At 38.9% G+C, this 13345-nt stretch overlaps 1 protein-coding gene across 1 annotated transcript in view; it reads left to right on the forward strand.

The window, feature by feature from the left end:
- SERPINE3 (serpin family E member 3) overlaps nt 1-13004 on the forward strand; it is a 36887-nt gene extending 23883 nt beyond the window's left edge. Inside the window, exons 4-8 of the mRNA XM_029084465.1 lie at nt 339-536; nt 6292-6490; nt 7569-7669; nt 10862-10948; nt 12871-13004. Of these exons, the coding sequence (XP_028940298.1) occupies nt 339-536; nt 6292-6490; nt 7569-7669; nt 10862-10948; nt 12871-13004 (719 nt within the window). The remainder of the gene's footprint in view (nt 1-338; nt 537-6291; nt 6491-7568; nt 7670-10861; nt 10949-12870) is intronic.
- The last annotated feature ends 341 nt before the right edge of the window (nt 13005-13345 follow it).

Raw genomic sequence — 13345 nt, forward strand, 5'->3', positions numbered from 1 at the left:
GAAAACCAGTTAGGGCCAGGGCATGGTGCTGAGCACTGGGCTATCGTCATCCACACTGTTCAGCAAGTAGCATAGTCTTGGCACAACTTTGGCCCTCAACATTGACCAACTCAAGTTCAGTTCTGGGGAGAGCATGGTCCAACAGGCAACCCCAATGAGGTCCATGTACAGGCGGGGAGGGGAAGGTAGAGGGTTTAACAGTGCCTTGCGAGTTGTGCCTCTTGCCTTTCAGGCTGGAGAGTGGTCCCAACTTGCTTTATTTACTCACACGGACCTGGCCTTTAGGCCGGGGTGAGTCAAACAGCACATGTCCCCCTCCCCGTCTCTTTTCCTTGCAGATGGGGGTGTGCATGGCATGCCGTTGGAGAGCGCTGGGTCACCACTCAGCCAGGTTGCCCTGGTGAGCACCATGTACTTCAAAAGCATGTGGCAAAAGAAATTTTCCTTTATGGATACCCAGATGTTGTCTTTTACCACGGCGGAGGGCTCAAACCTGAAAGTGCCCACAATGCACCACACAGCCGAAGTTAACTACGGTAATTGTCCTTGATCCAGATCTGCTGTATTGTACAACATGTAACAGGTTTAGTTATTTAATTTCCACAGCTACCACACTAAGATGAATTATTTTCCCAGCTCAGAGAAGCCTCAGAAGAAATCCCATCAAATTAAAAGACCACCTGGGTGAACATATTGACTCATAATCCAGGCAATCATGAAACAGATACTAGCTTCAAATTGGTTCCTAAAATATCTCTGCCCATGCCCCATTCCTCACAGACCAACACCTCCTGGCACTATGTAACAAACTCGCCAGCTGTAGCAAACAACTGAGAGGCACCAAGATAACATGCCAGGAGAAGGGAGCAGGAGAGACTGAAGGTACTGCCGTATACAACGTCCTTTGCAATAACATGGAGCTTTTTAAATAAAGCCGTCTAGGAAGGGAGAACTGTAGGTAGCACATCTGAATCCATGACAGAGGGGCAGTTAAGAATAAAGCTATATCAAGCCTCTACCAATTTGATTTTTGGGGTGGGTAAGAGATTTCCTGGCCCTTCAACCTAATCTCTCTTTGTCCCTTGGGTGTGTGAACACCAGAGAGGACAGTGTCACCAGAAGCACCAGAACTGAACACCCATCCCTCCTGTCTTTTCATCGCGGCCTTTCTCAATGGCTTTAGGGTTAAACTGTAAATCTTCAGGGTCAGAATCTGCAACAAAAGGTAGAGAAATTTTTATGGCCCTTTTACCCAGTCAATGGATGTTCTCAGCATGGGCTTAAAACAGTATAAATATAGGTAAAGCTTTCATTTGTATAATATACAAATACAGCATATTCTCCCTTCAAAGGCTTGGAGTATGTGGATGGCTGACAGAAGGACTCATGCTGTAGGCTTAATTTGCTGCCACCATTTAGCTCTACAATCTCTTTCAAAATATAAAAAGCTCCTTTCCCTTTTACCCTAAATTTCAGAACTGCATTTGGATACAAACCTTCCTAATTTCCAGTCTAATTTTTTTTTGTGGCCAACTTATATCTCTTAGAATCATGATAGCTATATCCTTTAAGTTAAATAATTTCTCTTCAGCTTTGATATTTACTCCTAAATGTATTTGCGAGTCAGCAAGCTACCTCTCAGTTTCCTATTAGCTAAGCTGAAGATACCAGGTTCTTCTAAATTATTTGAAAACCTGATACTCCAATTCTCTACTAGTCCTTTTCTGCACTTTTCCAATTTAAATTAATCTTTCTTGAAAATAAGTGTCCAGGAATGTACATAACACATTTAATGAGGCCATATACATGCTCAATAAAGTGCTTTTAGTATTTCTATGACTTGCTAAAAATACCTTGCATAGTACACCGCAGAAGCAGCTCAGTTTGGCCCCACCTGGGCCTTCTTTCTTTCCCATATTTTTGCAGCTGAGTAAATAAATAGGGGGGGGGTGGTGTGGGGGCCTCCACAGGTACGTACCTTTTTTGTGGTTTTGAACTATCATTTGATTTCCACCACTCCAGTCATCATGGTAACTTCACTTGTCTTTGATGAAATCTTGAGTGCTGGCAATACTTTGGAAAGCCACTGGTAACGTCTTTTCAGCCTGGGAGCCCCACTTTTAACTTAGTTCTTTGTAGTTTCCCCTTCAGGTGGCTGCTTGCTGCCTTTCATTTCTTGCTCCAATTGCCATAATTTCTACCTGTAAACAGTGCCACAGTGAAACTGTTTAACATTTTACTTAAAACTAGATGTCTGGATCTATGTCTTTTTATCAAATTACTTATCAAGTAAAAAAAAAAAAAATTATAGATTTGTTTGCTAGGGTCTACCAATGTTGCAATTCATCTCACTATTTCCCTCTGTGACTTGATTATTCTTTTCTCCAGAATATGTTCTAAAATTTCTCAGTAACAGACCTAAAATTTCCCAGATTACTTTCTTTTTCTTTATAAATGTACTCCCATTTTCCAGTCATGGGAAACAGCTGAATCTACAGTCTATTAAAAATATTTACTGACCCATTTGCAATTCCACATCTAAGTTCTTTTTATATTTTGGGCCAGTTTATTGTTTGTCTCTCTCAAGTAGGTTAAACTTTGTTTCTGTCGCTGGTGGTGGAATATCTCCTGTTCTTTCCTCATTTCCATTAGGAACCTCACCATTATTGTTTGCTATATCATCAGATTATTTCTTTCCCATCAGTTCCAGCAAATAATTGGGTTGAATCTAAAAAAAAAATTACTTCAGTGTCCAGCAGCACCATTCTTTCTTCCTTTTTCTCTTATTTATATAGCTAAAACATTTTTCCTTTTCTGTGCAACAGTCACATCAGGCAGGCAGCTGGCAGCTCGTTATTTCTGTGCCTTTTTATCTCTGAACCATAATTCACCTGGCTAATGAATCACTTTTTCAGCTCTTTGCAAGTTTGTCCTTACCGTTGCGTTTTGCTTTGTGGTGTTTCTTCTTCCAGGACATCCATGGTGTGTCCACCACGCTTCTCCCTCCTGCCGAGACTGCCAGCCCCTGAGTGCTTTCACACCTCTGACTTGGAGTGCTCCCATCCTCTTTACATCTGAATCTTTTATGAGTTAATTGACTTTACAGAGAAGTGCAGAGTTTCTCTTTCCTAAACCCTACACTTTCAAATCCTCATTGTTGAGTAACATAAACTACTTCATCAACTCCTGATCTTTCAGCCCTGGGTGATTTTGCATCACCAGCACCCCGTGGGGGCTTTGCTACTTGTTTTATCTGGAATAGCCTCACCCTTCCTTACTTCACAAGCTATTCAGGTAAACAAACAGCTTTCTTGGGTCTAACATATAGCTATTAGCTCAGGAACAGACCTTTTACCTGAACTTTCTCTTTTAATAGAGTGAGATAAAGAAATTAGAAGTCTAAAGTGACCGAAGGCAGTGTCTGCCAGTGCTTATACAAGTGGAGATCTCAGGTAATGTCCAGTGACCAGAAATTCAGCAGCTAAGCTGCACTGAATGACCATTTATTTGATCCCAAGCCCTCGCAAACCTAATGTGAAATTGTTAGTTGTGCTTGTCCGGCCATTTGGCTAAACATAAGAACTCTGGACTTAAGTAGGTACCTGGAGTATTAAATATTTACCCAGAAAAGGAAAGTTAACCAAAATACTGAGGTTACGTTTTCATCCAGTCTGAAATGTGTGAGCTCTCTGTAGCTGGAGAGACTTTTGAGGTAAGTCAAAATGAGAGGAATCATTTAAAATTTGCTGATTGTCAGGTTTGATAGGGCCAGTCTTGTCACTAGAAATGATAGAAACATTTCTAACAAATCACTTTGAAAGTAATACAAAAGACAGGTTTACTACAGGAAAACAAGCAGATTACTTTCTGTTGTGGTTTAACGCCAGCTGGCAACTAAGCACCACACAGCTGCTCGCTCACTCCCTGCCAGTGAGATGGGGGAGAGGCTCAGACGAGTAAAAGTGAGAAAACTTGTGGGTTAAGATAAAGACAGTTTAATAGGTAAAGCAAAAGCTGTGCACAAAGAAAGCCAAACAAGGAATTAATTCACTACTTCCCATCAGCAGGCAGGTGTTCAGCCATCTCCAGGAAAGCAGGGCTCCCTCATGCCTAACGGTTGCTTGGGAAGACAAACACCATCACTCTGAACATCCCCCCTTTCCTTCTTCTTCCCCCAGCTTTATCTGCTGAGCATGATGTCATATGGTAGGGAATTTCCCTTTGGTTATTTTGGGTCAGCTGTCCCAGTTGTGTCCCCACCCAACTCCTTGTGCATCCGCAGCCTCCTCGCTGGTGGAGTGGCGTGAGAAGCAGAAAAGGCCTTGACTCTGTGTAAGCGCTGCTCAGCAATAACTAAAACATCCTTGTGTTATCAATACTGTTTCCAGCACAAATCCAAAACACAGCCCCATACCAGCTCCTAAAAAGAAAATTAACTCTACCCTGGCCAAAATCAGCACGCTGTCCTTCATTATTAATTGATAGTAGCTGTCTACCTTCAGGATCCAAAACACAGAGCAAGAAAGATTAGCTGTGGCCTGTTATCAATCTCAACATTTACAACATTGTTTATCCTTTTAACATGGCCACACAGAACAAATCAGCCTGGAGACAATTAACATTGCTCTAAGAAAATGTCAACATTACTGTTTACATATGCCTTTTAAACACTGCAGCTATTTTACATATATTCATTTTTTCCAAGCAATTTGTTAACTACATTTGAATATTGATTAGGCATATATATATAATCCTTATGGGATGCTCAAAATCAGCTCAAGTTAGGCACGCTAAATATTCTGACTCAATAATCTCAAATCTTTGATTTTCTTTCTAATTAACAAATAAGGACTGTATAACCTTCATGCACAATGTGCTGACTTCAAAATATCAGCATGCCCACGAATTAAACCACTCACGTCCAGTGCACCACAAACATAAATCTTGCTTGTTTTCCTGTTACAAACCAGAAGGTCTTTTCTTAGCAAAGCGACCCACGTGCTGGGAGGTGATTTTAACAGCACAATTCCCTCTCCACATCACACGGTGGGAGGGCTAATCTAAGAGCCTAAAATTTAATCTAGCAGAATAATCAGTGTTTCATGAATCCTATTTAGTCCACATCTGCAAAATTAATAAACATTGTACAGTAAACATTTAAGACATCATATAGCTATGTATTTACTGTCAAATATTTAGATATTATAAACATGAGCTACCTATATTCTATTTTTTATAACCCCTGATTCAAACAACTAGAGTATTTACCCTTGAAGATGTAACTACTACAGCTGAGTAAAGAGGGAGTAGATTTAGTATTTTGGATGGCCTGTGGAAAGGCAGTAAATCATTTGCTTGCAACTCGTATTTAACTCCTGGCCTGCTAACAATTGCTGAGTCTTCCTGAAATGCTATTTACTGGATTAACAGATGAAAAAATAAGAAAGTAAAATTGTGATAATTGAATCTGTTCTACTGTATAAGAGAGTCCATTAGAAATGTCTGGATTAATTGTTCTTTGACATAAGGAACTAAACCAGTACTTTTAAATAGCTGTTACAAATTGTTGCATAACTAATTACAAGTTTGGAAGCCCACCGGCTTTTACTTTTGAGACTAGTTTTTAAAACTTTTATCTAATTTTGATAGGTCTTTATGCCTAGATTTTAAAAAATAAGAAATTTGGTGCTTAAGTAAGCATAAACCTAACTACTTTATTCTTTAATGTAACTATTTTTTTCTTGACATAAGGTTAGAACTGATTTTTAAAGGTAGTAAAGATGGAAACATGAGGCAAAGTAGGTTTCAGTTAATTAAATAGGACACTCCTCATTTTGTTTTTGTAATTTCTATCAGTAGTGAATTTTTAGCGAAAGATATTAGAAAATGGTAAATTTATGCAAAGAACAAGCATTGCAGGAACAGTCATCATAAAGTTACTGTCATTGCCTCAGTAATGTTTTTTAAACTCTGAGCAAGAAGGACAGCTACTATACGAGAAAGTAATAAAATGTCCATGCTCTGTTGAGACAGTGCTTCAGGTACTATTACTGTCATCAGCATTTTTCTGCCAAGATATATATATATATCAAGCAATCATCTCTGTTCAGATGAGCCCATGTTGTGAGTTAAGAGACCTGAGCTGGCTGCAAGAGCCCATGCCCTATAGACAACCCGTTATATCCCATCACTGCCGTTCTGAACCATCTGCTGACCTAGACTTGGGTTGTGGGTTTGGGAGTTTTTTGACACTTAAATGAAGAAATAAGATTTATATTTGCCCACTTACAGGCCAGTTCCAGACTGCAGCTCTGGAAGCTTTCAGCGTGGTCGAGTTACCCTACCTGGGGGAGAAACTCAGCATGTTCCTAGTGCTTCCCAGCCACAAAAGAACACCTTTGTCCCAGATTGAGTCTCACCTTTCTGCCAAAACCATAACCCTCTGGGCCAACAGCTTAAAGAGAATGAAGATGGACATTTTTCTACCTAGGTAAGCAATATTAATACTCCAAGAAGGCTTCATTACTTCAGCTGTCAGAATTGTGTGTGACAGTGTTGACATGAGCAATGTGTGAGAAAAAATCGTATGAGATACTTTTGGTTTTGTTATTCATCACACGATCAGAAAAGCTCTAACCCTTTCTTAAGCCATGAAAAGGCGAGCTGGGAATGCCAAAGCCTTCTACTATGCTCTGTACTGCTTTAAACACCAAGAATTTCAATTGATCCTACAGCTTTTACTTAATATTTCTTTGGACTATAACAGTCCTTTAAAGATCTAGAAAGATATAAACGTTCCTGGCCCTTCTCACATTCTGTTTTTCTCTTTGCTTAAGGAAGAGTAAATAAACAACCTTTAAAAAAAATGCAATAGCTTATTTTTACAACTTGCTAGTATACTTACTGCAAAAGTACTCACCAAAGAACCTGGGGCCCTCACCAGTCATTCCCATCTTTCTATGCACAAAGTGAGTTTCAGCCATCCATTTTCCACATTAGTCATTTGCTGTTGCTAGCACATGCACACTTCTGGGTGGTATTTTCTATCAGCTATTCAAATAAAATTCCATAGCAGGAGGAATCAGGTGCAGGGGGGCCTTTTGTAGCTGTACCTACTATATGGATCAGTGTGGAAGGGCTTCATTACACATCTCTTACAATACATTTCCCACCCGAACAAAGCACTGAAAAACAATTTGTATGTTAATATTCTTTTACTTCAAGCTGATCTTTTGCAACTGTTTCAAAGGGGCCTTTGCTACACTCAAAAAGATAGTTAAAAAGAGGACACTTGGGGAAATAGAGAGTTCATGTGTCAAGAAGACTGAGAGGCAATCTGATTGCAATGGGTGGAGGCGAGGGATTCCTTCTGTTAAGGGTCTTCAGGTGAAGAGGAGTTGCTTTTCGGCAAAGTACACTTAATCAGATGGAAGGCATTGGGCTCATACAGTAATAGCTGGATGAAATGCAAAGGCTTAAAATAAATTGCATCTAGCATCTATCTGACCTTTTAGCTCTATGAAACTAAAAATCTCACATTTAAATAAAATCTATCATCTTAATTTCAGGTTCAGTATTCAAAGCCTTTTTGACCTAAAGACAGTTTTTTCTTCCTTGGGAATTAGAGACGCATTTGATCCCATCACTGCTAATTTTAAAGGTATTTCAGGTAAGAGGCTTGACTGAATAAAAAATGATCACTGACCCAATAGTTGTAGATGCTTCCATGTGAATGATTCAGTAGACCTGGGCCTTCAGAATTGACAGCACTTCTTCCTCTGTGAAACTCTGAAATACAGTTCACGCTCAACTGTTCTACTTTGTTATTGGCAATTATATTTTGAGCTGTTGTTTTGTATGAAAGAGGAATCTGAAAGGGATAGGGTTGGTTTTGGTCTTGCTTTATTTCTGTTTTTCTTTTTTTCCCCCTACTTTCTTTAAGATTAAATCTGTGAAGACAGCATAGGCTTAGAAATTATTTATTCAGAAATTTAGGATACTTTACTAAAATTTGCATTCCTATTTGTGTTTTTAAATAGTCACTGAACAGGTAGGGATGCTGGTCCAACAAGTCAGATGCCAGCTCCTGACACCACAAACGATATTGGCACAAACAATATTAGCATATGCCCATGCTATGTTTTCTTGTTAATTCAGTGACCAGTGGACTAAATTATACTTTCACTTTACTAAAATACTGGTGTTATGTCTGTAAGCTCTCTTGGTTTTGGAAGTCTGAAATTATTCTGCTCCTTAGAAAATTTTTATGCCTATTTAATATAAAGTAATAAAATAATCCAAATTATCTTTTTTTTTTAATTACTACTTTTAGCAACACCAATTATTTCAATTTAGTAATTTCTGCTCATAACAAAGACTCAGAGTGGTAGCTGCTCCTAGAGGTGCAGAGAGTTCATGCAATTCTTGTGCATGTGACTAAATAAATGGAGGCATGACAATAAGAAATTCCTCCCATTTAGACAAACCTGCTTTCACAGAAAAGTTGCTTTTCTGAGATGAGCATTACTTATGGGGTTTTTTTTATACCCCTTTCAAAATTGAACATAGAATTTTTTTATTACAGTACATATCTCAAACTGCAAAGAGTTGTACATCAAAAATAATGTTACTGACCACTTATTTCTTAAAGCCTGTTGCTTTGTTTATTGCAAACAAATGTTAATATAGTGATAAAGTGCACAAGGATGCATTTTATAAAGTTAACATCTATTTAAATAAGATAAATACTTCGAGGAAATGAACTCCACCATAAAGAATCTCATTTAGCAGCTTCTTTCCTATGCAACTTGGTGGCTTTCTGCTCCACATCATACAGGGTAAGGCTTGTGGAAGTATTTGATCCTGCCTGTGGAGGGGTTATGGATTAAAGGATATGTTGAGGCTCTTTGCAGTTCTACTCTTACACTACTCAATTATGTATCATAATAATAGGGTTATAGCTATGATGGTCTAAGAGCTACACAAGGCAGAGTTTATAAGGGAAGTTTATCTTTTATGTTACCAATAGATACAGTTGAAAAAAGAACAGATAAGTTTTCAGTTCCTCTTCCATATAAAGCAGAAGCCATGATCCTCAGAACATTTACTCTTAGATCACATTTAGCAAATAAATGTGTTACCCAATTTCATACCTGGAATAGCTTCTTTATGCCTGAAAGCTTCTGATTTTTTTCCTCCAAAATATGTTAGTTTTATCTAATTTTGAAAATTCTGCATCTCCTCAGTTTTGTCTTGCTTGTTTCCATCTCAGATTTTTGACTGGACAAAATTCAGAATGAAACAAATAAAATGCTCTTTGAGTATTTCCCTGGTTTTACCTATATGTCAGACTTGATCCTCATATTCAGGCAAGAAAGTAAAAAACCTCTCAACCTTCCCTGCTTTCTGCCCTCTGCAGTCAGCTGGGAAGAAGCAGACTTGTAACACCCACCTTGGTATCTTTCCAAAATATTTTATTTTCCCAATCTCAATTTTATGTCACAGTCCCATCACTTCTTCCAAAAAGTGTTATTTCTGCAGTTTCCCTTCCAACAGTTCCTTGATCCAGTATTCATTCACTGTCCCCACTGTGTTAATTGTTTTCTACTCTCACCATGTAACCTTGCTTTCCACCACAACCTGGGAGACCTCTCAAACTAGTAACTCCTATTCGGTACACTGTTGTCCATATAGTGGGAAAAGAGTCATAAAGATGAAAGGACAAGTAAACATGGGGAGAAAGGAGGGAGAAGAGGATATTCACAATGGTGACTTAAGGCTCCCTGTAGTCAAAGAAGCAGTCAGATGTGTGCATTCCTACTCACACTGGCAAGGGACCTGCCTCCCTCTGTCAGCAACAGAGAGATCTGAGACATGCTGTCTTCCCTAGACTAAAGTAACCTCATGTCACCTTCCTGATGTTATCTCACTTTAAAGATGTTCCTATACAGTGTTGAAGCAATGCTCTTCTGTAGCCTGAGCCCAGCTCCCACCACTGGACATCAGTGGAAATGGGTCAGACTGCAGATGGCTCCATCAGCAGAAATGTGAGGACACCACACAGCTCTTCCAAATTTACACCGATACAGCCAAAATCTTGTCATTCCCCCTCCCCAAATTCAAAAGCAGATCTGAATGATGAGAAGTCAACAGCAGAAACGCCTTTATACAGAAAAATATTCCAACTTTGCATTCACAGTTGTGATTCTTTCCTAAGAACTTGACTGTTCATCTGAAAGTGGGATCCACGTTTCACGTAGAAGTCAGAGGCCATCAAGCAAGCTGCCCTCTGACAAAGGACATATTCACACGGATAGAGTCAAGACACAGATGAGGATTTTAGCTTATTCTCCAAGTTGCCTGCACATAAGGTCACGCTGGTCCAAAAGCCATGTAGTCATACCTTCTCAGCTATGTGCTGAGCTAAAAAGGCCTTACTATCAAGCTAGCTTAGATGTTCAGACTGTCTATGCTTATCCATATTAGGCACACGTGCAAAAAATCAGGAGCTGAGTCAAAATTAGAACTGAGGATCTTCTGATGTGGAAGCCAGATACAGAAAAAGCAATTGAAAGGCAGGTTTATGCTGTGCTGTCTCTTTGAATGTGATGTGGTGAAGGAACCAATGGAAGGAATTTGCAACAGAAGAAAAGCTAATAATGTGACAGGTATTGTATTCAGCATGCTGTCATTTAATTAGTTGTCCGGGTGAAATACCTATCAGTTATGTCATCCTTAGATTCTGCAGAAAAAAGGTCAAAGCACTCTGAATTAAGGAGAAGAAAAAAAAAAATGTTCACAATAGAACTCAGAAAATAGCTATTAATATTAATTTCTGGGGGTTTGGGGTTTTTTTTTGCAGAGCAAGTTAGTCTTTATATTTCAGAAGCTATTCACAAAGCAGAGATTGAAGTAACAGAAGATGGTACAAAGGCATCAGGAGCTACAGGTAAATCAAATATACAGACTTCACTTTTCACTTCTGAAGATTATGACTACAGGAAAAAAAACACTAGTTTTATTTGGAGAAGAGAAAAAAAAAAAAAAAAAAAAGCATGGTAGCCTTTCAATGTATGCCTAACCTCCATAAGGTGAATGACATAGAATCATAGAATGGTTTGGGTTGGAAGGGACCTTTAAAGGTCATCTATTCCAACCCCCCTACCATGGGCAGGGACACCTTCCACTAGATCAGGTTGCTCAGAGCCCCATCCAACAATATCTCAATAGAAATCCTTCATCACAACTTAAAGAAAACAGGGGAACTAAAATTACTGAGCTGTGCAATTTCCTTTTTTTTCTTTGGGTTTTTTTGTTTTGGTTTTTTTTTTGGTCACACAAGCTTTATCTAAGGTGGCCTCTGCTTTTTTGTTTCCCTTTTGGAAGCCTCAGATGCTCTGGAGATGCTACAAGTCAGTGTGAAAGGCAGTGGAGGCCCTAGACCCCTGCATGAATTACACAGGCATTACTGCCACTCGATGCTCTTCAGAAGCTGAGGACATTCTCAAGCTGCTCGAACATCAGCACAGCAGAAGGGTGATCCTTAACCACATTTTGCCTTCCTGCTTCCCTGGGCTGTGCTGGCTGTAGATGTGCCCACAATGTCAGGCTGCTCTGTGAAGCACACTGCAGATATCCCACAGTCATGATGCCAAAAGGAAGCTGAGCACACCTGAGCTGGTGTAGGAATTATTCCCCCAGCAGCAACTCTGAGTAAGACACAAGCTGTACCTACGTGGGTGTGCAGTGAAAATTTGACATAACTAACTTAGGCTTGCTGCAGAGCTCTGCAGTTTCAGATTTTATGACAATTTTAATCTCTACAATGTTTTTAATATTTTTTTGGGTAATTCCCATACAAAATAAAAGCTTTTAGGTGGCTTCCATTCCATACCAAAGACGAAGGCTAACAGAAATCAGACCTTTATCCCACTGAAACCAATGACAAAACGTCTCTTAACGCCAGTCAGACCAAACTGATTTTAAAAGTTGTAATTAAGTTTATTGTTTACTTTAAAAGCTCTCGATATAGTCACACAGAGGCTTGAAAGCTGAAGTAGGCACTTTTTTTAGGAGCACTGAAATAGAGCCACTAAAACTAGTTTTACTGAGTCTTACTTGAAATTTCAATTGAATTCCATTGTTTTAACTGCTCAATAAATATAAACCAAATCTGGGGTTTTTAGGGTTTGTTTTGGGGTTTGGTTTTTTTTTTGGGGGGGGGTTGTTTTGTTTTTAGTTTTTAGACAATGTATTCTTAATATTATAGCTACAAGGAAGAATTTATCTAAACAAGATGTATTTGATTAATTGCTGAAGCATTATAATTCTTAAGGACTCTTTATTTAATCTAATAATTAACCCACAACCAGAGAGTGGAAGGACAGTCATAAATTGAGATGGAGGATACTTAGGTTTTGCTGAGAGCTCTGACAGAGAAATTCCAGGATGATATAGATATTTCTCTGCTGTTTGTCTCCCATTTAGAAAAGGGACTACATTTACTGCCTTGCTTATTTTTTTTACCAGAACAGCATAGCTAGGAGTCGACTAAGGGGTTAGGCAATAGCATGGTATGAGTCCAGCAGAGTTATGGCTGTAACTCAACAAAAATTATATTAACTTTGAAATCCAAAGCCAGACAGACTTCAGCAACGAAATATACACTTGCCACCCGCATGTAGTCTCACAACACTTGACTTGTTCATTGACCTAGACTGATTTCACTCTTGGATAAAATTGTCATTTCATTCTTAAAGCAGAGGAGCAACTCAAAACTCAAGGTACTAGACATCAGAGCTTGAGGGCTCTGTACATAAGACGGAATGAAAATGGAGACATTTTACTAATGTTTTCTTTGTTGCATTACAGCGATGGTTTTACTAAAAAGATCTCGAACGCCTATTTTCAAAGCAGACAGACCGTTCACGTTTTTCCTGAGACACGCCAATACAGGTACAGACGCTCTCCGCTTCAGTAGCAGAATCCTTCACAAGCAGCACTGAAATTGATAACAAGTTATTTGTAAATAAAGTGTCATTCTTCAGTCCAGGGAATTTCAACAACCATAGCAACAGTGGGTTTAGGGTTTCAAAAGCATAAATAATACAGTTTAATTTCTTTAAAAAGAATGCATGATAGAAGTCAGGGAAGCCAGATAAGCCTCTTCTATGTACATGTAGTACATGCTCAAAAATATTTCTACCATGATTATAGGCACTAGAAAGATCTTATAGATCTTAAATATGCCAGGCTTAGGGACAGACCTCCACAGAGCAATTCAAATCACAAATGAGCTGGATCAGCTGGATTAATACCTAAAGAAGTTAAAATATAAATCTTTCCC

This window comes from Antrostomus carolinensis, unplaced genomic scaffold, assembly GCF_000700745.2.
Source record: "Antrostomus carolinensis isolate BGI_N321 unplaced genomic scaffold, ASM70074v2 scaffold8804, whole genome shotgun sequence".
Classification (NCBI taxonomy): Eukaryota; Metazoa; Chordata; class Aves; order Caprimulgiformes; family Caprimulgidae; genus Antrostomus; species Antrostomus carolinensis.